General features: G+C 38.0%; 1 protein-coding gene across 33 annotated transcripts in view; it reads right to left on the bottom strand.

Moving 5' to 3' along the window:
* Window positions 1-3,433: 3,433 nt before the first annotated feature.
* Window positions 3,434-25,537, bottom strand: part of LOC141401184 (hippocampus abundant transcript 1 protein) — an 83,779-nt gene continuing 61,675 nt past the window's right edge. For 17 of the 33 annotated variants that reach the window (XM_073981159.1, XM_073981157.1, XM_073981158.1 and 14 more), the window contains 8 exons: window positions 18,295-18,390; window positions 17,888-18,220; window positions 10,142-10,333; window positions 9,678-9,886; window positions 9,242-9,328; window positions 9,072-9,169; window positions 4,016-4,294; window positions 3,640-3,909 (listed from right to left, as the gene is read on the bottom strand). In XM_073981159.1, coding sequence (XP_073837260.1) covers window positions 3,833-3,909; window positions 4,016-4,294; window positions 9,072-9,169; window positions 9,242-9,328; window positions 9,678-9,886; window positions 10,142-10,333; window positions 17,888-18,220; window positions 18,295-18,390 — 1,371 coding nt within the window. In that variant the 3' untranslated portion in view covers window positions 3,640-3,832. Of the gene's footprint in view, window positions 3,922-4,015; window positions 4,295-9,071; window positions 9,170-9,241; window positions 9,329-9,677; window positions 9,887-10,141; window positions 10,334-17,887; window positions 18,221-18,294; window positions 18,391-18,500; window positions 18,682-25,537 lie in introns of those variants that run through there. The other 16 variants (XM_073981151.1, XM_073981154.1, XM_073981152.1 and 13 more) reach the window with 4 other exon arrangements.

Below are 25,537 nucleotides of genomic sequence, written 5' to 3'. Positions count from 1 at the left end.
CATTACAGAAAAGTTGTTATCCGTAAATTTTCCATATAGAAAAGATGTTATCGATAACTTTTTCTTATAGAAATAGTTTTCCTTATTAAATAGTTATTATCGAGAATTTGTTATTGACAATTTTTCTTACAGAAAAGTTGTTATAGACAACTTTTCCTTATTGAAAATTTTTTGACAACTATTCCGGGTAGAAAAATTGTTATCGATAACTTTTCCTTGTAAAAAATTTGTTATCAATAAAATTTTCTTATAGAAAAGTTGTTATAGACAACTTGTTCTTATCGAAATAATGTTAGCGATGAATCTCTAAGAAAACTTATATGGACAACTTTTCCGTATAAAAAAGTTGTTATCGATAACTTTACCGTATAGAAGATGTTTTCGATTACTTGTCTTTATAGAAAAGGCTGGTATTGACAGTTTTTCATTATTGAAAAGTTGTTAACCGTAAATTTTCCATATAGAGAAGATGTTATCGATAACTTTTTCTTATAGAAAATTTGTTATTGACCAGTTATTGTCATAGAACATTTATTATTGACAACTTTTCCTTATAGAAAACTTGTTATAGTCAACTTTTCTTTGCAGAAAGCTTGTTATCGACAACTTTTGTCTTAATAGAAAAAGCTAGAAAAGTTGTTATCGATAAAATTTTCTTATAAAAAAGTTGTTATAGACAACTTGTTCTTATGGAAATGTTTTTAGCGATGAATCGCTAGGAAAACTTATATGGACAACTTTTCCGTATAGAAAAGTTGTTATCGATAACTTTACCGTATAGAAGATGTTTTCGATTACTTGTCTTTATAGAAAAGGCTGGTATTGACAGTTTTTCATTATTGAAAAGTTGTTAACCGTAAATTTTCCATATAGAGAAGATGTTATCGATAACTTTTTCTTATAGAAAAGTTGTTATTGGCCAGTTATTGTTATAGAAAAATTATTATTGACAACTTTTCCCTTTAGAAAACTTGTTATAGTCAACTTTTCCTCGAAGAAAGCTTGTTATCGAAAGCTTTTGTCTTAATAGAAAAAAGCTATTTACAGTTTTTCACTATAAAAAAATTGTTATTGACAAAAAAAATTGTTATACCAAAGTTGTTATCGACAACTATTCCTTATAGAAAACTTTTTATCAACAACTACTAACTTTACTACTAAGGGGTAGTTTACACTATATGTAAATGTCATATGGCATGAACTTTTCCATCGTTGTATATTCGCTAATATGTGCAATATTGGAGATTTTCCTTACGCAATTTACTCTGTGCGTCCACACCAGCAATAATGTAATAAAACTACGTCTCCACATTGCCTCCGTAGGTAGATATGGAATGATTTTATTTTGTGTCATACGACATTTACATATAGTGTAAACTACCCCTAACGAAGAACTTGCGCTAACATTTTTTCAATACGAAGAATCTTTCGATAACAATTTTTCTATCAAAGATAACCTCCTAATGGCATCTTTTATAGATTGAAGACATCGTAACGGAATATTCTACAGGTTATAAAACTCCTAATGGGTTCTTCTATAGATAAAATGCCTCCGAACGCGGACATATATTGATAGTGTCTTCCTGAAGTTGATATCTATATACCGAAGTACTCCAAACGGTGTCTTCTGTATAACCAACCCATGGCAAAGTCTCTTACAGATAGAATTCTTCCTAATGAGAACTCTCAAAGAGATAAAAAAGTTATCGACAGAGGTGTTGAAATTCATTAAATTTTGCCAACTTTGACACAGTAGACATAGTAGTAGTTTTAGCAGCAAAGAAACCTGAAGCATAGGTTTGATGATGGGTTGGCAGCCGCTGGCCCAAAACACTATGGTTTCGAGTCAGCAGACGTAATCATTCCGGATAGGAATGAGTGAATACAGAACAGACCAATCCTAAATATTTTAGCCATTTTTAACGACGAGTCTAAGATGGAAGAAGGAACAGGAACTGGTGTGTGCTGTGAAGAAGTGAGCATCAGACAATCATACAACTAGCCATTTCACTGACAAGTCGAAGATGGAAGAAATAACGGGAGCTGACGTATATTTAGTGTTTTTCCGACAAAAGTTTATGTAGTGTTAAAAGCTTTAGAGCTGTTAGTAGTAATGACAGATTTTGCAGATAGAGTGGTCAAGGTATATGTGGATAGCTAAGTTGCTCTAAGGTCCTTCGCTTTTAAATATAAAACTGTTCAAAAACTACAGATGTTTTAAAAACTTGTGGCAGGGTTGTTACATTTTGTTGGGTAACCGGGCACTAAAATATTTATCGTCACCATAAATGCCCGAAGACGTAACCCACAAAACCAAAACTTTACAGGAGAAGCAAAAAACGTTCTAGAATTTAAAAGTGTTTTCCGGAATATTAATCTTATGAAGGCGAGTATATGGAATATTATCGATCATATACGAAGGGGAATAAGTAGTGAAACCAAAACCGCTGAATTGCTTAGTTTTGAGATTCTCCATTACAACAAAATCTGCAATATTATCCCATTTTCCAAAATGCCATTTCTTGAATAGGATCGTTGTTTTTGAACGTAGAAGCTTGAAATTTTGCCAGAGCATGTATTTTAGCTTTATGTATCAGATTATGTCAAAAAACGAATTTCGATTTTCATGTCGGTTACGTCTTCGGGCATTTATTGTGACGTTATTTAATGTTTATTCATACTGTAATACAAAGCCTTCATGGCCAAAAAATATATTACAATATGTTGAGGGAAGTGAGATAGTTTTTGAACTAGAAAGATGTGGTTCTCAGTCTTAAATGTGGCGGACTGTGTCTTCCTTGACAAACTCAAGGAGAGTATTACTTTGAAAGCCGTTGGTTTTAGTTATGACCAACACAATACAATCAAAACGAAAAAAATGTGTGAAGGAATGATGTCACCCATTCAACAACTAAGCGGTGTTTATCGTTTGCTTTTGTTCACGTATATTGTGCGTGAGGGAGAAAAGCAAATGCAAAGACAACTCAGTGGAATCGCTGAGTATACTGTCTTTGCAAAAAAGCGCATCCCTGATGTAAAGTAGCGAATGCCAATTCTCCACTTTATTTGTAGCACCGTGTAAAAGAATCCATGATTTTTGTTGTAATGCCCAACAGTTACAAAATGTGTGCAATGTTTTAAAATTAGTTTAGGTTTGTTTGTTGATTTGTTAATTTCTATGCAAAAGAAAAAATAATAATAAAAATAAATTGTACAATGATTATGTAACTAAAAATGTTAGTGTTTTAGATGTTGGTCTCTAAAGTCTATAAGGAAAATCGAATAATAATACAACTACAAAAAGATTAAAAATAAATTAATAATAGCTAATTAATTTATTAATTATGGTTTAATGTTGGTGATTTCTTTTATTTTTGTTTTTTTTTTCCTATAGTTGAATGCCCTGCAACAGATGCTGTATTTGTTTACTATATTTTTGTTTTTTGTTAAAATATTTGTGTTATTCTTTTTGCTATTGTTTTGTTTTTCTATAGACTCTTTGTAATTGGCAGGAATTTATAGAACAAATAAAATATTTAATTTTTTCTTTCTTTTTACCAAAAAAATAAACAATAAAAAATAAAAAATATGATTATTTTAAACTTTTTTGTTGTTGGTTTGCAAAATATATAACTTGTATTTTTTTCTTTTGTTTTGTTTGTATTTTAATTTTAGTAGTTCTAGTTTTTGTTTTCGTGTTTATCTTTAATTTTTTTCATTCTTAATAAAAAGCCTTTTCATAGGGTTTCTTCTTCTTGTTCTTGTTGTTGTTTTTGTTTTGTTTTTAAGCTTACAATTCAACATGATAATTTCTTATTATTAGGTAACAATACTAGAGTTGCGCCAATGAATCGGAACGCATTAAAGGAGTTGTTGGTTTGTGACCGCCTTCCACTTCATATTGCAAATCTACAGAAGCCCCTTTTCCAAAACGGATATTAAACAATTAATTATGTGATCGAAGAAATATATAGAGTGATATAAAAAATGGTTTATTGAATGAAATCTAACTTACGCTTCTTTTCGCTAGGCGTCCGATGTAAAATCGCCTCACCATGCACTTCGGGTATAAACACTGCCACCAGTATGGCCAAAATGACCATTATACCACCAAAAACAAATGGTGGACCCGGAAATGTAAACCAACTGTCATCGGCAAGCTCTTCACTGCTACTGGCCACTGATTGTTCATTATTCAAATCGACATTGAATAGATAGAACACCACACCAAACATGGCTGGTCCCAGGCCATTGCAAAGACCTCGCATGCCTGTTACCATGCCCTGTACAGCACCTGAAACGAAGTAACAAAGAGGTAAAATATTAATATGGAGGGAGACTCAGTGAAAGGGGATTTTAAAAAATGTTCCATAAAAAACATAAAAAATATTTTTTTTTTAATTTTTAGGAGCAGCTATGGAAAGAATGAATATGGCTAAGAAGGAGCTAAAATGCCCACGCAGGGGCCTCAAGAGTCCTAGAAACGTGGATTTTTTAAAGATTTTTAGAGAGACACAAATATGCCTAGAGACTTGACCTAATATATTTTGGGGAACCCAAGGAGGGTAAAAATGAAGACTTTTAGACATGTTTAAGAGCAGCCAGTGAGCCCTAGAAACATGAATTTCTAACATTTTTTAAGAGAAACTAAAGAGGCCTGGTGACTTGGATCTTTAAGATTTTTAGAGAAACCTAAGCGGTCTTGAAGCGGGAATTTTTAAAGATTTTTAAAAGAAACCGGAGTGGTCTTGAAACGGGAATTTTTAAAGATTTTTGATTTGATTTTTGAAAAGTGAAAAAAATTGAGGAATTTTTCGGATTGAACCGAAAATACGTTTCTGTTTTAGAAGCTGGAACCAATATGAATGTGTTCTGTTCGGTTGGTTGAGATGTAAAAAATGTAGGGAATAGGTGTACCTAATACGCCAATAGGGACTGTACTACAGCAATAGGGACTATGTTGTTGTTGCAACTGGATATTATATATTTGAACGTTCATATTTCTGATTAATCTGGTTCTGTATCATCTCCATCTGGAATGGCTGATCCAATATGAGTTGTAAACAGAAAGTTACTGGGGTAAGTTGAGTAGGTTTGGTAGGGCAGTTGAAAAGGGTCCGAGCCGCATGCTGAGCAGATTGAACGGTGTCATCAATCCTTGTCCTATAGGAGTTTAGACGGCAGCTCCTTTCCGAGCGTAGTTAATAAAAAACTGAGGATTTTCGTAGCAGTTGACGCTACTCAGCTGCGATAGATAGGAGTTGTACTCTGAGGATCGCATTCACACATGGTAATTGTACCATGCATTCACACGTCAGTTGTTTATGGTTTTCCCGCTATTTGTGGTGATTTTTGACGTACAAAAACCACTGTTTAAGCAGGAATGTGAACAGTTTTAAGGTAAAAATCGCTACAGATCTAGGTGAGTATGTGGCTGTAGCGGTTTTTACCTCGGAACAGTTGGCATCGCTGTCTGCGACTATATCTGCATGAACGCTATTCAAACCTGATTGATAGGCTTTCTGATCTATGAGTTCTCTTTTGTAACATTGGACCTCTCTTTCTATATTATAAAGATCCCTCCTTCAATGCCTGGGTGTTTAGGGTGGCTCTCACGGTAGCACAGTAGCTGCGATAGATTCACACGTCAGTTGTTTATGGCGACTATATCTGTGTGAATGCTATTCAAACCTGATTGATAGGCTTGCTGAACTTGGAGTTCTCTCCTATAACGTGGACCTCTCTTTCTAGATTATGAAGATCCCTCACGGTGGCCCTCACGGTAGCAACCGATGTATTGTGTTGCTGTACTGGAAGAATCTTTGTCTGTAGATGGTTCACTGAAGACTGAAGAAGGGGCACCCTGCTGCAGATCTCAGGATGGTATTCTGACAGGTTTGAATATTATCCCCTGTTTCACTCTACGTGGCTTCGACTTTTTGTTACCGAATTCCACGTGACGTCTACCCATATAATTGATTATCCAACATTTAAAACTTGGCCGGAGGTTAGATTTCTCTATGTGCTCAAATAGAGTGGAGTGCTTGACCGCATCAAAGACTTTTGATAGGTCGAGCGCCACCAACGATGTCCTATCGCATGTCTTGTTCTGATTAAGTCCTCGACTAATATGAATGGAGATGACGTGCAGGGCATGTCGTTGTGCCGTGCTGTTCACGGAACCAATACTGATGATTGGCAAGTGGATAGCTATTTCTGAAGGCTCAAGGGTCTTTGCTACGGGCAAAAAGCGAAATCGGTCTGTACGATTTACCTTTGCTGGCATCCTTGCCTGGCTTCAGTAGCGGGATCGTCTTTACGCCGTTTCAACTTAGGGGAGAAAGTGAAAAAATTCACGGGGAATTGCCGTTCATGATAACCCCCATACTATGCAGTTGCAACAACAACATAGTCCCTATTTCTGTAGTACAGTCCCTATTCCAGACTTCGGGCACAATGTGGATGGCTAGAGATATTTGAGAACTCTGGTTAGATTCTCAACGCACGGCTAATCTAGTTGTTTCAGCATTACCATGGGGATTCCATCAGGGCCTAACGCTTTGGATGATTTAGCGTTCCTGATGGTATTCGCATCATTATTCATTGTAAATGTTGGTGGTTCATCCTCGGCAGGAAGAGATCTTATGCGTCGTAGTACGCTTCTTTTCGCCCTCTTCGGATCAGTCTGCGTAACGTAGCAAAACATGACTTAGGACCTATCTTTCTCCTTCGCAGTGGCCGAGAGTGACATAACCGTTGCCCACAATTCACTTATTCCGGCTCCAATGTTGCAAATCAGATGCTTAAGCCACTTATTCCACTTATCCTCACCGATCAATCTGTTAACTTCCAATGTCAGCTCCCTGACTTTGGCTTCACTGGGGTTGGCTTGACGAAGTCCATCGCCCTCATTTCCTTATCCCGTCACATCAACTAGGAAGTTCGGTCTCACGCCTGGTATTCGACCAGCAATGATATAGCGAGCGGCTGCGGCACTGATGATGTCAAAGAACTACCCGAACATCAGAAGCGTTGGGCAGATTTCTGAAGCGGTTATTAGTGAACTCTCTGAAACTAGGCATATTCCGAGATGATTATATCTGGCGGTCTGCTGATGGGGAGTATTAATTATTGGGAGATGGTCCGACCCAAGAAAAACGATGGGTTGCCAGGTGACATAATTTATCACGATGGATATATTTGGCAAACTGTGACACTCTCCGCTAATTCTGGCCGTACAAACCGTAGAGCTATCAATCTGCTCAGCCAGCAACCACTACTCTGGCCATTGCCGAAAACCGATTGATGATGATTATTAAAGTCCCCTAACACCAGACGATTATGACCTTCCAAAAACGGGCTAATGTCGGGACTCTAACCTGGAGCACAGCTATGTAGACGTTATGCAACACTACCTCGGCAGTTCTACATCTGACTTCTACCCCCATACATTCCATGCACGAGTCATTAGAGTCAGGCTCAAGCGAGATAGGTATGTATTGATATTCAATCAATTTTATCAGATCAGGAGTAGCTGCCATCATTAGAGTATTTAGGACCATGCCAAAACCATGGATGTTAGGACTCGTATGTCAGATATATATTCACTGGACAATAGCCGTAGACTATCCCCGCATTTTCACATACAATATCAGGAACCTATGACTTATCATGATGACGTTATTTTAGTTTATAGTACTAAAATACGTACTTTTTTGAAAGTCCGATCTGGGTTATCAATATTTTCCATATATATTCACCATAGATATTTCAAAAACAGTTTGGATCGAGCACACATAATCTTCTGAAAGAATTTATTATGAAAAACATCAATAAAATATATTTTGTGACCGTAGATAATGGAAATGTGAATAAAAAACGGTAGAATATGGTCCTAAATCATATATAAAAAGCGAAAGCTTCTGGAGATGTTAAATATTATAGCTACAAATTTCTTTTGTTCAGAGACTCATAATGAAATTTGATTTGGAACATTTCTTCTTTTGACACAACCCCCAAAAAGTGAGTTATTTTAGGAGATTTTGGCTCAGTATGGAATAAATTTTAATTAAGAGTCTAAAAGTGTAACAAATAATTTCTACCTATAATATCTAATTTTGTAACGTCATTTTCTTAACAAAGTATTTTACTTAGATATCTAGTTTGTTCTGGAACTTATTGACAAATTTTGTGTAGAATATTTCTTCTTTTAGCACCTTTCGTCTATAACTAAATTTCATGTTACTTTCATGCATCAACTCGAAAAAAGAACAAAACAAATTTATTCAAAAAATATTTGGGTGTTTTATTGGCAAATTTGATGTGTATATTGTCTTGATATATATTGTAAATACATATTTCATTTATTCGGCGACTTATACTGAAATTTGATGGAGATTATTTTTGTCTTTGACGTCTTCTATCTAGAATGAAGTTTTGTGGGACAAAACTTAATAAACTCGGATAAAGTACAACATTAACCCTAAAACGTGATTTTACTTTTGGCAGCTTCCTGGCGTTTAGGTACGATTTAGAGTTTTGGTGTTTTCGGGGACCTATACTAAAATTTTATGACAAATAATTTTGTAGAATATTTTGATCTGATACAATCACATTTTACAGGAGTTTTTAAACGTTTTTGAAAAAAGGGACCAAAAAGACCCTTTTAGTGACTCGCATGAGGGTTAATTTTTTTTCATAAAAAGATACCCCGCATTGTTGTCCGTAATATTGCCAAAGACACTTTATACCTAAAATGCAAGGATACCAAGGAATCTGATGTCGAATATTTCAAAACCTGTAGAAATGGGCGGATCTTGCCACGCCTATTTAGGTTACTTCCCGACGTAAACTTTCAAAACGCCGATACACGTGTCTTCTTATTTTCGGTACTCTTTCATAATCTGTGCGGGGTTTCTTGTAATTTTAAAAAAGTTCGATTTGTTGTACAGTGTTTCCTTATATAAACACAATGGAAAAATCCTGCTAACACCCCACAAGTATGCTCTTCAGCTATTCTTCCTTAAGAACATGTTCTCGCCAAAGCGGTTTATTTTAAGCCCACAACTTACCTTGACTATCTGCTGTCGAATGTATTGAAACGAAAGCACTTATAGCCGGATATGTTATAGAACCTAGAGCTGCCAAAATACCAGCTGCCCACATCATCCTAAAAATATTTTAAAAATTTAAACCATGATTCAGAGGGAGCGTCATCACTAGGAAACGTTTTGATACATACCACTTTTTACTTCCAAAGCCATACCAAAATAGCTGTGTCATTTCCAATATTAAACCCAATATAATTGTGCGTTTTGCTCCAATTTTTCTGAAAAAATACAAAGAAAAAAAAAACATTAGTTTAAAACCCATGTTGTATATTATGTCTTATCCAGATGATTTAAAGGAAGTTTTAAAATTATTACATTTGTTATTACACGACCTCCCCCCAATGACCATAACCTTTTTTCTAGCACATGAACATATTTGGTGGGTAACAGATGCACCTATTACTCACTTCATTTTTGCGAAGTGGTTCTTTATTCGTAATCTTTATTTGCGGTTTGCAGTTTTCTGACTCTGCACCAGGCAAAGGTGATTGGTTATTGATTGAATGGCATATGCAAATATGTATATATATCTATTTTCCCCATCGCCACACAGCAACCCAAACTTACCGCATAAAACAGCCCAACGTTACTTGAACACTGATACTGAGTATACCAACAACAGCTATAAATATCGCCACTTCCATGGTATTGAAACCCATTTTCAATTTCAAATAGACAAATATACACGAATATTGACCAGCTTCAGGCAGGTAGGATAATAGCACCGTAACACATTGCATTAGCACCGTGTGATCTGTGCCAACTTTACGCAAAGCCTGCAACAAAAAAATAAAACAAACATGAAAATAAAGAACAATAACAACAAAAATTATATAATAAACATTTATAAAAAGATTATTTTGATTTATGTAAATCTCATTACAGTTTACATGGAGATTGTAAGATAAAATACATTTATAATTATGATGATTTATGCGGGTAAACAATGAAGTTGACAGGCAGGTAGTTAGATAAAGAATGACGTAGTTTATTGTTTTATGTGTGTGTGCGTGTTTGTGACATTGACTTACCGCAAATGGATCTGCTTGTTCCCAATTGATGGGGGCACCCCATGACGAAGGCCTCACTTTGTCTGGCAAACTTTCAGGCACAGCCACCAATATAAAGAACACATCTAATACTGCAATGGCTGTGGCCAAGGCCACCACTAATGTATCGCTATATCTTTCCATTAGATAGGCACCAAGAGCAGGAGATATAACCTGTAAGACGAGAGAAAAAAATAAAGAAGTTTAAGAGATGACGATAACCAAAGAGGAAAATGTACACGAAATTTTGAAGATTTGTTAATAACAAATTTAAAATAAAACAAGTAAGAAACCACACGGTGCTCTTGAACCAACTTTAAATGGAAGGAACTTACACCTGGGAAGTTTTTGCGGATTCTGAAACTACAAAGTTCATAGATGAGAAAAATAAAAAAAAACAAAACAAAATCGTCGGAGCTCTTTTAAATAAATCACGGTCAAAGTTCATATATTTAGTGGTTTTTAGGTGGAACTAAGGAAAATGTTGTAGCAATGAAAATTCTCTACAAGATTTTCCTTTATGGTTTAGATTTTAGGTTTTACCATTTTTGAGATATACTTGTAGACCGTACATGACATTGTTTTATAAGGATATATATAGTCAGTGCATTCTCCCAATTTGAACGTCTATATCTCAAAAACGGTAAAACCTACGAAAATATCGTAAAGGCCAATCTTGTAGAGAATTTTTATAGCTACAATATTTTCTCTAATCCTGTTTCGATAGGACTTGAGGTTTTCAAGCAAAATAGTGAAATAATAAAAACAGCTAAAAATGTGAATTTTGATCGCGATTTATTTAAAAAGCGATTTTTTGATTTTTCTCATCTATGAACATTATATTTTCAGAATCCTCAAAACCTTCCTAAATGTAAGCTCTTTTCATTTAAAAACAATTCCAGACGAGTCCTTAAACTGCACTCTTTCCGAACATTGTGTGGGAGGTACCCGAAAGAGTGGTCCGACATTCAATATTCCGACATAATTCGAGGTTGTAAGAAATAATACGATGTACAACGTTTGGACCAAATCGGTTTCTCCCTTCGAGGGTTACCTTATGTACTATCCACTTTAGTTGATGCCGGTAGTTGGTTTGCAGTTTTTGGGCCATTGTCCTAGGGAGTATGGACTTGCCCCCGGAAAAAATTGCGCCGTCGTAACAGAGCCAACAAGAAGAACTTTTCAAAACGATCCAAGAAGAGCTGTTCAACTGCACTTTTCCCAAATGTTGTGTGGGAGGTACCCGAAGGACGGAACCGATATAGTCCATATTCCAACCTGATACATGACTAGATGAAATAATACGATGTACAAAGTTTGGACCAATCAAAAACTCCCTGCGAGTGTTATCTTGCGGATTTGCCATATTAGTTGGTACCGTCAGGGTTTCTTGGAACTTTTAGGTCATTATATCAGGAAGCATGGACTTGCTACCGAAAAAAATTGTACCGTCGCAAAGGAGGTCGCAAGGATAAGCTGCTGAAAATATTTGAAAACGATCCGAGAGGAGCTCTTAAAATTCATTTTTTCCCAAATTTTGTGTGGGAGGAACCCGAAGGAGTGGACCGATATAGTCCATATTCGAACCCAATCTATGCCTGGAAATAATATTATAATATGCAAAGTTATGACCAATTCGGTTGCTCCCTTCGAAAGTTATCGTGCGCACCATTATAACGAAAATTTTTGAACTTTTGTGGGGAAGGTACCTTCGAAGTTAAGACAAAATATTACGAATGTCATATTTAGGACCCGATCGGATGCTTTCGCTAGTAACAAATTCTAGTCATGATCACAATGACTACCCACTATAAACATTTGAACACGTCCCGAAAGTGGCCTTAAAGCTGCTGTTGTCGTAACAGTTTGAAAGTTCGTTTTTCTGCTTAATATGGCTCTGGGTCTATCTCCAGTTCTAGGATTGTGGCTGCTTCGATGGATTGTAACCACAAAGCTGCTGGAGTTAGTTGAGTAGGTTTGGCAGAACAGTTGAAAAGTGCAGTGAGTCGTGCGGGCCTGTGTCGCATGCTGGGCAAATGTTTTGCACGATGTCGCCATTCCTTGCCCTATAGTAATTTAGACCTCCGCACCATTCTGAGCGTAGTTGAGCCTAAACTACTCTGATTTGTCGTGACAGCTGACGCTTCTCATCAGCGATAAATGGGGGATGTTCTCCGAAGTCCGCATTCACATGCTATACACACTTGCTTGATAGGATTGCTGATCTAGAGGTTCTTTCTTGTAACGTTGGACCTCTCTTTCTACATCATGAATATCCATTCTGACATGCCTGGATGGTGATTAGGATAGCTCACACGGTAACACCCGAAGAAGTACTGCAGTGAGAGCATGCCATTGCGTTGCTGTATTGGAATAATCTATGTCTCCTCGTGTATATGGTCGACTAAAGACATGCACCCTGTAGCAGTTTTCAGGGCGGTGTTATGACAAGTTTGAATATTTTTAATATATATTGAATTCAGTTTTATTCGCGGATCACATTGCCGCCACATAGCTTACCACAGACCGACCTATCGCGTTAGTCCGTGTTTAGACACACAAATTTCTGGGGAAAGTAAATTCAGTTTTTAGGCAAGAGGGGGTAGGAAAGAGTATTGAGGAGCTCTTTCCTCTCCGCTCTCTTCCAAAAAACTCCATTTACTTTCCCGAGAAATTTGTGTTTCTAAATACAAGATTTCTTTATATGCACCCCAAGCAGCGTTGCCGACAGTTTTTGGTCGGAAATCGTCAAAAAAATCGTCAAATCGTCAATGAAATTTGGAAAATCGTCAAAAAATCGTCATCATGATCCAAAACTAGGTTTGGTTACCGTTTAATGCGATTTTTTAGCCGATAGGTTTGTCAATGAGACTGACAATATAAAAAGGTACCACCCACAGCAATAAATATAACCCAATCTCACATATAGGGTTGTCCATAGTTGGGCAGACCAAAAAAACTCATTTTCTTGAATTGTTTTTAAAGAAATTACCAATTTTTTTAAGTTCTTTCATCAAGAAAAAAAGAGCATATCTTATACTACTTTTGGTATTTTTGTTGTTGAAAAATATTGCAAAGTCTTGTGGTAAATGGCTATCTGCGAAACCCTTTTGCGATGCCAACGATGACTCGAAAACGGATGGGTCGATTATCGTACATGTTGAAAGCATTTTAAGGACCTATTAATCTTGTCTTAAGGTGAAACTGAATTTTAAACAAACTTTTTTATAAAAAAAATTAACTGCCAAAGTCAAAATTTCGATTTTAACGAAAAAAATTGACTGTTTTTTTTTTGTCAGGTAAAATTTTTTTAAAAACTGTCTCGCTTAAGTGCAAGCCTTTTGTTTATTAAATAAGATCGCCATGTGAAGATCGGTCAATTCGGTTTCGAGCTATCGTTGGCCCCGACTTCAAAAATGACATTTCGAGAAAAACGCGTTTAAAGTATCTATGCTACATACAAATCTCAATAAATTTTTGCCATCTTGAATTTTTTTGCGGCATACTCCACATTACCTGTACTTCAAAATAAGCCAACACTTTTTTTTTTTTTTTTGACAGTGACAAGTAGAGTTAGTTCCTTAGATACCGCTATAAAACAGCATTCAGAAGATGATAGTTTTCCCTGTGGTTTTCTAGTTTGCATTAATGCAGCAAGGTAAATCTGGGTACACATTGCCAGTTTTGAATGACAGATTAGCTCAAACATCGCTTGTTTGTCGGTACACGTACATTTGGTTGATGGGCAGTCGAAAATCGACAAAAATTCTCATTAAAGAGGACATGGGTCGGAAGTATTATATCTCGAAAAATGTTCACGGAAGATTTTCATTCATTAACAATCCTACACGAAAATGTTCAGCTGATGTAAATCCAAGATGAAAATACCTATGAAAATACCTCTATTCCAGATATGTGCCTAAATAAAGCCAATCCGTCTCGAAATTGTTTAAAAACATTAAAATAGCTCATGAAACCGAGTTTGGAATATTGTTTTCCTTAAAGACTTTCGTGAAATTCTGGTCAAAATATAGTTATCGTGTTTTATTTCATGCAATTCGGGATTACATGAAAAATCGTCATTTTGGACCATAAAATCGTCAAATCGTCATTTTTCAATTTTAGGCCAAAAAATCGTCAAAATGACGATAAATCGTCAAATTCGGACTTGGGACTTAAGGACCTGGTTCCTACTTTTCAGTTTGTCGCAGATAGCAGTGGCATGCGAGAATTCAGCTACAATCGACCATGACATTTAACTCGTGCTCGCCTTCGCAGTTCATGTGGCGAAAAGAGGGGCGTAGATTTAGTGGCGAATACCTGCATATTCCTCGCGTGGAAAAAGGTGGTAAGATCGCTTAAATAGTAGTTCAGTATTTCACAGATGTGATTAGGGAAGGTCCATGACCGCCAGGATCGTGCAATCATTTGCATACGTTACAATTTCGAAGTCGTCTGGAGGGGGTGGAATACAGGAGAGGTAGAGGTCAAACAGTTCCGGATATATCGCCCCACCTTGGGGAACTCCCTGTTTAACTCTACAGTGTTTGAACTTTTTGTTCCTGAATTCTACGTACGGCTCTCGTCCGCGCATATACATAATTGATAATCCAACGTTTCAGACTTAGCCGGAGGGTTGTCTGCTCAATGTCCCCAAACAGAGTGGAGTGCCTGACAGTATCCAAAGGCTTTTGATAAATCAAGCGCCACCATCGCTATTCTATCGCACGGCTTATCCTGGTTGAATCCTCGACATATATGTGTGGATATGGCGTGCAGGGCTGTTGTCATGCTGTGCTGCTTACGGAATCCATGCTGATGATTGCCAACAGGATAGCTATTTCGAACGCTGGAGAGGACTAAGGCCTCAAAGGTCTTTGCTAGGGGGGACAAAAGCGAAATCGGTCCGTACGATTCACTTTTGCTGGCATCCTTGCCTGGCTTTAGTAGCGGGACCACAACCCTGTCCATTTTGCAAACTTCGAGAACAATGAGTGTGGCTAGCGCCAGGTTGAGAACTTTAGTGAGATACGATTTACTTTTGCTGGCATCCTTGCCTGGCCTTAGTAGCTGGACCACAACCCTGCCCATTTTCCAGACTTCGGGAACAATGAGGGTGGCTAGCGACAGGTTGAGAACTTTAGTGAGATATTCCACTCCCGGCTCATCTAGCTGTTTCAGCATTACCATGGAGATTCCATCAGGGCTCAAGGCGTTGGATGATTTAGCATTCCTGTTGGCATTCGCAACATAATCCACGGTAAATTGTGATGGCTCATCTTCGGCACGAAGAAATCTGATGCGAAATAATACTCTTCTCTTCGCCCTGTCACTCCCGGGGTGCTCGACAAACTGTCGATTGAAATAACTTGCGCACCTCTTCGGGTCAGCGTTGACAAACGTGACTGAGATCCTATCTTCCCTCCTTCCGGGGTCGAGGGTGACTTAACCGTTGCCCACAATTCACTTATACCTGCTCCAATGTTGCAACTCTGCAGATTATTTAACCACTTGTTTGCTCGCAGACCAACCTGTTAACTTCCAGTGTCATCTCCCTGACTCTGTGGTCATTGGGGTTGGCTTGGCGAAGCTCATCTTGCCCATTGGCTAATCTCGTTGCATCTGCTGGAAGATTGGTCTCACTTCGGGTATTCGACTAGCAGGTATATAGTGAGCGCCTGCGGCAGTGATTATGTCTCGGAACGCCTTTTCCGCTACCCGAACATCAAAAGGATTGGGCAGATCTATGAAGCGGCGATTAGTGAACTCTTTGAAATTCGGCCAATCAGCTATCCCATGATTGACGAATATGCGGCGTTCAGAGGTGATGAAAACGGGTGGTCTGCTAATGGAGACAATTATGGGGAGATGGCGGGATGACGGGTTGCCAGGTAATGCCATTTGTCAGACCAGGTAACACGATGGTTATGTCTGGCGAACTGTGACATTCTCCGCGTCCTCATTGACCGATCAAAACTTAGAGCTGTCATTCTGCCAGCGCTGTATACTTCTGGTCGTTTCCGAGGACCGAATGCCACATCTCATGATGCGTATTAAAGTCACCCCAGGACCAGACAATTATGAAATACCAAAAGTGGGCTCATGTCAGGCTCGTACTCTGAGATACAGCTATTTTTCGACGGGATGTATACGTTCAGCAACACCATCTCGGCAGTTCCACACCTGACTTCTACCCTCATACATTGCATGTACGGGTTATTAGAGACAAGCTCAAGCGAGATAGGTCCGTATTGGATAGACTGGTGCAATAGAAAAGCTAATCCCCAACCTCCACTACTGGTGCGATCTTTCCTTAGCACGTTGTAACCATCACAACGCTGAAAGCTACAGTTGTTGTTGAGCGTGGTTTCTTGCACCGTCGCGACCTTGGTATTCTTCGGACTCATGAAGTCCACTATTTCCTCCATCTTACCTCAGAGTCCTTAGCAATTAAATTGCAAAAAGGATCCGTTTTCTGGGATTGGGACAATAACGGCTGGTTTTAAATACTGCGTGTGCGGTTGCTGTCGTAATCCGGCTACGCGGGAGTTTCGTAATCAGATGACGATTCACTGGGGACTGTATTCTCGCAGCATGCTGCAAAATAGTCCCTGTCGTAGTGCATCACGTGGACAAGTCCAGAGCAACCCCTTAGATGTACCCACTCCTGACATCTTTTGCATCTCACCGAAGGGTGGATATGGGTGAAGACGCGGATGTGACAAACCGAACACAAATATATTGGTCCTGGGTTTTCCTTCGTCCTGGAGCGGACCAAAAGAATCCGGAGCAGGGATTCCTGGATATGCTGCTCCCAACACAGAAAAATGAATGAAGTACAAACATATGTACACTGAGGTGGCAGCCACTGGCCAGAACGCTGATGTTGTGTAAGTATAGGCCAAAATCAATCTCCCACGTAGTGAGTATAAAAACGAAGTATTACACTGTTGGGTGCCACCGTGCTGCAATGGTATGCACACCCGCCTTGCACATTGAAGGTCGTAGGTTCGATTCTCCCGCCAGGCAACATCAAAAATTTCAACGGTGGAAAAATACCCCTCAGTAATGTTGGCGACATTTCATGAGTATTTCAGCCATGTAAAACTTCTCTACAAGTGGTGTCTTAAGACACGCCGTTCGGACTCGGCAATAAACAGTAGTTCCTGTATCATTGAGCCAATATGAATCGGGGTGCACTCATTGATATGAGAGAAGTCTGCCTTGTCCCGCATGGGATGTTTGTAGAACAATTATTATATCACACTGTTATAACAACGAATACAAACGGAACCAATGGAAGGAAGCCAGTTTTAGTTTCGATGAAAGCAACTTGATGGCAAAGTTTAGATCACCCTAAAATTTTTAATTGATATCAGCGGTTTTACCACAATTTATTGTGGGTTAAGTTGCCGGTGTCATTCGTTGCGCAAAGTTCCCTAAATATGAAAAATATACATAAATTCAGCTGTCGAAACCGCACCAAAGTACGAAAAAAGCCAATAATCTCTTAAGATTCACCTGGCAACTTTGTCATTTCAATTGCGGACAGGGCTTAAGATTTTACGGAAATCGAATGGCAATCCATTTAAACTTTCTTTCCTGCGCTTTGCATGTTCCAAACTTAGTCAAATTAGTCATAAGCTTGTCCACATTTAGTAATGGTATTTTAAGCATTTTCTCTTTAAAGGTTATTTGTATTACTGCCTATGGAACAATATTACTTACCAAACTAGCGGCAAATGTTGCCGATACCAAACCATAGGCACGTGAACGTTCTTCAACGGTTGTTACATCGGCCACATAGGCAAAGACAACGGAAAATGTTACCGCAAATATGCCACTTATTGAGATCATTGCAAAAAACCACCAGGTATTTATTGTCATCAGAGGTATTGGAGCACAGGTGAAAAATACTGTTATGAGTAGAAAAAATTTACGACCCCAGATATCTGAGAGGGCGCCAATAAGTGGTGCGCTTAGGAATGATAGGATACCCTTAATGCCCATGACTAGACCATTCATGAGGAAAGTGTGTTCGGGGAAGGTTTGATTTAACACCTAAAAAAAGAAACAGGAAATGAATTACAAAAATCCAAAAAATTTAAAACTGTATCACACACAACAAAACTTACCGATATGACAGGCATTGTTAATAGGCCCCAGGCAAAAAATTCTAAAAATATCACAACCATAGCATGATGCACACTTGGCGCTCCAATTCCAGAACTCTGTAAAGAGATGAGAAAAAAAAATCGAAATTAATTAAAATTCTAATTCTGGTAAAGTGATTGATTGTTTGTTGTTATTGTAATCTTTATAATCTATTCTGGAAAACTACCATTATTTTGTCCTTTTGTGTGAGTGTGTGTGTGTGTGCCTAACGAGATTTCTATAAAATAATGACCGTCGCTTTGTGTAATGTTTTCATCTCGCTAATGCAACATGATCTGCTTGCCAGCCAGCCTGCTTGCTTAGCTTGGCATTCACTCTCTAATCATCATTCACTTCATTTGTTCTGCAGTCATTCTGTCAGTCAATGTTTATTTAAAATTACACTTTAGAAAGCTTATTTCTATTATTTGTACAGCGTTGATATTTAATATGTTACGAAGTGGTGACGACGACGACGTTGACAGCGACTACTGGCTGAATGACCGTTGCTCTTTAAAATAATATTTTACTTTGTAGGGATGCCAAAGTAAGCATCTGTGGGGTAAGATTAGAGGGTTAACAAATAGTGGAAAAAATAGCACAATAGGGAGAATTGAGGCAAACAACTCGAGGAAAAAACAGCTAAATATCGACACTGATAAATAATTTTATCAGCGTTCAAACTAGAAGAATATCAGAATAAGAATTTATTTTAAATTATGTGAGCCAGATACAATCTGAAGATGTTTGATAAAACACAGGTAGCTACTAACTGCCAACATTGTTCATCATGTCATGGTCGCGATAAAAATTTATCTGCAAGTATTTTTGATAAGATTTTATGGTGAAGGTCATTCAACTTAGTGTGAGTTAAGAAAAAAATTCTAGTCTTTTTGTTAATATGGTTAACAAACTTAAATTTAAGACATACATATAAATACATACATACATATATGATATATGAGGAGGGTCCACAAAGACCCAGCAAAATTTGACGGAAGTGGTTCTTTGCGATGACGTGATTTCATGTCATCTTTTGCATTGGTTCAAAGGAAGTCGTGAAAGATCCGATATTTTCATTAGGATTTGAACCAATGCAAAGGAAGTCGTGAAAGATCCAATCTTTTCATCAGCATTTGTACCCATTCCATCGATCCAATAGAGATGATGTTTGTGTTTTTATTTACACACCTGTTTATTTTCATTTTGGTATGTTCCAGTACTGCAAAAATCTACTAATTTTTACTATTTTTTCCGATAACATAAAGGAAAAATTGTTATCGTAGTAAAAACAAGTAGATTCTTGCAGTTTCTGGAACAGACCAAAGTTGTTAGAACTGTCGTCGTGATCGTCTTACATTTCCTGCATATCAAACAACTAAAACTTCTAAACAATTGGTATTATATGAAGTCCCAACCATCGAACTAGAAATAGAATCGGACTGCACACATTGTAATTTTTAAAGTTTTGTCTGTTCTAAATCTGACATAGAATGAAATCAATCAAATCTCGCTTCTTGGAATTTGAAAAAAAGTCCGAAACGAAAAGGAACAAGAATCTGAAAATAAAGAAGAAACTACTTTTGGAAAGAAACAATTAAAAATAAATTAATTAAGCATAAATGGTATTTTCCATAAAAAGTCTCTCCTCCCCGTTCGTTACATTTTGTTCTTAGAGATCCCTAAAGCAAGCCGGGTTGTAGATCCCTACATATTTCCGTCACTAAACAAATGAGTATAAATTACCAAAATGTTGTTATAAAATAACAAAATTATAAAATAAAAGTAATTTACGAAATAAAAATACTTAAAGGAGTGCATTTGGAGTCCATGTCGAAATCTGAACTGGTGATGGGAAGATAATTGAAAAAACCTTTTGTAAGATGAAAGAATATCAGTTGCGGAGAACGGAGGAAGTAATCTTTTGCGTTGCAGCGGTGGTGATTACATTGCAATTTTGGATGTAAACTTTTGAAAAACTAAACTGATAAATTAATTGTAGCTATTTCATGAATTTGTTGGAATTAATAAAGAGTTTTGTTTTTCATGAAAACCATATTTCAATACAGCATTTCCATTTTCCAAACAAGACATGAAAATTTCATGCCAAGGGGTTGGTGAAAATGACATGCCAAAGCATTGGTTAAAATGACATGTCAAAGCATGGGTGAAAATGACGTGTCAAAGCATTGGTGAAAATGACATGTCAAATCATTGGTGGAAATGACATGCCAAAGCATTGGTGGAAATGACATGTCAACGCATTGGTTAAAATGACATGCTTAGGATCCAGAAAAGAACGTCATCTTTTGGGGTCCACGCTCATATAAAATTCATCGATGAAGATGCTAAAAAGATGACATGCTAGATCACTTGCACCCATGATTGAATGTCATCTTTGGCATCGAACATTTTGCTGGGGAATTACAACGTGATTTTAATATTTTTGGAATTTCCTTAGAGCGTATGGGAGAACGACGAAGTTCTTCGGCAATTTGCACACATACGTATTTTAGGTGGACCCAGTGAGGACACTCAGCATAGATTTTTATTAACTCAACCTTTAAGCTAACGATAGTATGCACTAGGGTGATGGCTTTCGACTTTTTATACCCTGCACCACTATGTGGGACGGGTATTATAATTTGGTTTGGCCCAAAAGTTTGTAACACATCGAAATAATGGTCATAGACCTATGATGTTTCGACGAGCTGAGTCGATCTGGCTATGTGTGTTCGTACGCCCGTCCGTCTGTCCATCTAAACCTTGTAATCACGAAACAAGTCGCAATTTTGATCGTATTGTCGGATCGTTTGAGTGTTGATGAAGAAGCCTCTTGATTTTAGTGGTGGTCGGACAATAATCAGGGGTCGGAATGAGCGAAAAACTTATTTGGAAAAAAAGTCAATGTTGTGTTATAATATATATAATTGTTCCACAAACATCCCAGATGGGACAAGGGAGACTTCTCTCATATCAATGAGTGCACGCCGATTCATATTAGCTCAATGATATGGGACCTACTTTTTATTGCCGAGTCCGAACGGCGTGTCTTACGACACCACTTGTAGAGAAGTTTTTCAAGGCTTAAATACTCAGGAAATGTCGCCAGCATTACTGAGGGGGAGTTTTGCCACCGTTGAAAATTTGATGTTGCTTGGCCTGGGATTCGAACCGCAGACCTTCTGAGTGCAAGGCGGACGTGCTTGTTGTTGTGTTACAAAGTGAATATATCCCACTCCATTAGGGGTACACCAAAAACAAAACTTGACAATGAAAGTACAAAATATCGCCTTTACAACGATGTAAAGTAGGTTTTCGTAGGGGGTGAAACTACTGAGATATCACAATAGCCGCTAATCCAACCCAACTTTTTATATTTGCGATTATAATTGTAAGGACGAATATCACAGCATTGGTTGGGAACCTTCCAAAAGCAAAGCCTGACTATGAAAGTATGCATCCCATTTTTCGTTTTTTTTTACCACGCTGCAGGCTGCAATTTTGATCGGATCATAACGAAATTTTGGTTTTTATTGCGGGTCCCGCAGAGGAAGAAGCCTATTAAATTTGGTGATGGTCGGATAATATTAAGGGGTCGTAATGAGCAAAAAAACTTATGTGAGGAAAATTCAACGTTTTGTTCTTATACGAATATCTCCGCTTCTGGTAGGGGCGGCAAGGCCATAATATTTCCATGGAAGAAGATAATATAACCTCTACATTCCAAAAGGAAGGCCCGTCAATTGAAGAAGGAAAGATATGCAATTTATGTCGGCGTGGACGGTGAAACAACGGAGATATCGCGAAAGTCGGTAATCCAACCCATTTTCAATTTTTTTTTTGTAATCAAGCTACAGGTTGGAATTTTGATCGGATGGTCACAAAATTTTTGGAGGTTGATGGGGGTCCCAAAGAAGTTAGTCTATTGATTTTTGGCGATAGTCGGATATACTCAGGGTTCGGAATGGGGAAAAACTCATGTGGAGAAAAATTCTAAGTTTTATTCTTTTGCGAATATCTCGGCATCTGGTATGGGTATTCCAACGGTAAAGCCTGTCAATGGAAGAAGAAAATATTACCTTTACATTTATGCATAAGTTGGCGAAGGTGATCAAACAAGAGCCATATCACAATAGTCGGCAATGCGCCAATTTTTTTTTTTTGTAATCACGCTACTGTTTGCTAATGGGGTTACAGAGAGAAAGAAGCACATTGAGTTTAGTGGTATCCGGATATAATTGCCTAAAAAATATTTACCAGTAAAAACTTATGCACAGGGGTGGTGTAGCGTATTACATTATCGGCCCCGTCCCGACTATAGCCCTTGTTCACGACAGTGGTCGGGAACTTATATACACTCCTAAATGCATGTTCAAATGCTCTTCGGCTTATTTTATGGTTAACATTCAATTTGTGGAGGGAAAATGAAATTGATTTTTTATTGATGTGTGGTTTGCGTTGGCTACCTGTTAGGGATGCTTTTATACCCTTTGTCGAACGGATGAACGAATTAGGTCCAAATTTTGGCCATCGTAATATTTTGTCTAAACTTAGTTTAAGTTCGAAGATGGACAATATCTGTCCACACCTTCCGTTACCTCCCCCCACAAAAGCTCAAAACTTTTTGCTAAAATGGTGGACACGATCATTTTTGCGAAGTTAGTAACCGATTTAGTCCGTACTTTACATATCGTAATATTTATACGAGGCATAGATTTAGTTCGAACATGGACTATATAGGATCACTCCTTCGAGTAGAAAAGTGAAGTTTAACAGCTGCTCTCGAATCGCTTTGATTCATTTGCAACAACTTGTATTGCCTGTCCCCATTACGGCGGTCCATACTTCCTGAGAAAATAGCCCGAAAGCTGTAAAAACAAGTAAAAAAGTATCAGTCGGCTTTGCCGACAGAGATATACCCTCAGCCTGTGCAAATTGAAACACTTTTTTTCACAAAAAACTTATGTATTTAGAGGGTTTCAAAATTTTGGTCGTATGAATCGACAAAAATGTTGATTAGGATTAAAGTTCAAAATTGACAAATGGATGGAATGGACCGACATAGACCATGGGGGTGCCATAGGGGGTTTTTACACCCTTCGGACTGTTTTCTCAAGAAGTATGGACTTGCCCCTGAAAGAACTTTTACCATCGTAATTGAGGCAGCGAATGCAAGTTGCTTCAAAAATCAAAGTGACTCAATAGCAGGTCTTAAAGTGAACTTATCCAAAATTTTGTGTGGGAGGTACGGAATGGAGTGGATAAATATAGTCCATATTCAAAACTGATCTATATCTGGTAGATATTAAGAGAATGTGTAAAGTATGGACCAAATTGGTCACTCCCATCAAGAGTTATCGTGCGCACAATTTTTCCGAATATTTTTGAACTTTTGTGGGGTAGGTACCTGAAGGAGTGGACCGATATGGCTTATTTACTAACTTAAAGTAAGTTTGGAAACAATATTACGAAGGCCAAATTTTTGCCGGAATCGATATTTCTGTTCGAGAATTATCTGGCGCTTCCACCCATAAACATGGTGTCATAGGGTTTGTTTTTCAACTTTCAGGCTATTTTTTCAGGAAGTATGGACATGTCCCTGAGGAAACTTGTACCTTCGTATAGGGGGCAGTGAATACAAGATGTTACAACAAAAACCAAGGCGATTCGAGAGCAGGTCCTAAACTGAATTTTTCCGAAATGTTGTGTGGGAGGTACTCGAAGGAGTTTGCCGATTGAGTCCATATTGGAACCTCATCTAAGTCTGGTAGAAATTTCATAATGTGCAAAGTATGGACCAAATCGGTTGCTCCCTTCAAGAGTTATCGTACGCAAACAATTTCCGAAAATTTTAGAACTTTTGTGGTGGAGGTACCGGAAGAAGTGGACCGATATAATCCATCTTTGAACTTGAACTAAGTTTGGACAAAATATTACGAAAGCCAAATTTTAGACCGAATCGGCAGATCCGTTCGAAAGTTATCTTGCGCTCCAACCACTACACACGGTGTCATAGGGTTTTTTGTAACTTTCAGGCTATTTTCTCAGGAGTATGGACTTGCCCCTAATGAAACTTACAGCGTTGTATAGAGGACAGTGAATACAACTTGCGTAAACAAAAATCAAAGCGAGTCGAGACCAGGTCCTAAACTGAACTATTCAGAAATTTTGTGTGGGAGGTACCCGAAGGAGTGAACCGATTGAGTCCATATTGGAACCTCATCTAAGTTTGGTAGAAATTGCACGATGTGCAAAGTATGGACCAAATCGGTTATTCCCTTCAAGAGTTATCGTGCGCACAAGTTTTGCGACAATTTTTGAACATTTGTGTGTGAGGTACCGGAAGGAGTGGACCGATATAACCCATCTTCGAACTTAAACCAAATCTGGACAAAATATTTCGATACCCAAAATTTGAACCGAATCGATTGATCCGTTCGAGAGTTATCGTGCGCACCAGCCAACCAGACAGACAGACAGACAGACGGACGGACATTGCTAGATCTACTCAAAATTGCCTGAAACGGATATCGTACAAACATACTTGAGGTCTAAAACCATTATTTCGATAAGGCACATTTTTGATCGTATCAAAGTGTAAATACCCTCTTCAGCCTAAAGGCTGAGGGTATAAAAAATCTTATAACACTATAAGTAGTGGCTGAAGGACACGATAACTCTAGAACAGATTCGGCGCACAATATGGTCCTCGTAATATTTTGTCTAAACTTAGGTTAAGTTTAAAGATGAGTCATAACTCCCCCGCAAAAGTTAAAAAAATGTCGCTAAAATGTTGTGCACTATAACTTTCGAATGCACCTCATAATAATAGTGCGCTCCAGCCGCTACACATGGTGCAATAGGGGTGTTTTACAACGTTCGGGCTATTTTCTCAGGAATTACGGACTTGCCTTAAAAAAAACTTGTACCATCGTAACGGGGGCAGCGAATGCAAGTTTTTACAACAAAAATCAAAGCGATTCGAGAGCAGGGGCTGGATTCTTGTTCTATGAAAAAATTACAGTTTTTCCTTTATAAAAGTGTTCATTTCACATTTTCATAAAAACAGAATAGAGCCCCAGGTCTTTAAACAAACATACATATCCAAAATTTTGTGTGGGAGGTTCCCGAAGGAGTGGACCGATAGAACCCATGTTGGGCATTGCTACTCAAAATTGTCTGAAACAGATTTCGTCCAAACACACTTGGGGTCTAAAGCCA

The sequence above is a fragment of the Musca autumnalis genome, unplaced genomic scaffold (assembly GCF_047663935.1).
Source record: "Musca autumnalis isolate F117 unplaced genomic scaffold, ASM4766393v1 scaffold_4, whole genome shotgun sequence".
NCBI classification, from domain to species: domain Eukaryota; kingdom Metazoa; phylum Arthropoda; class Insecta; order Diptera; family Muscidae; genus Musca; species Musca autumnalis.
Note: the sequence above shows the minus strand (reverse complement) of the source record. Positions and strands in the feature narration are given on the sequence as shown.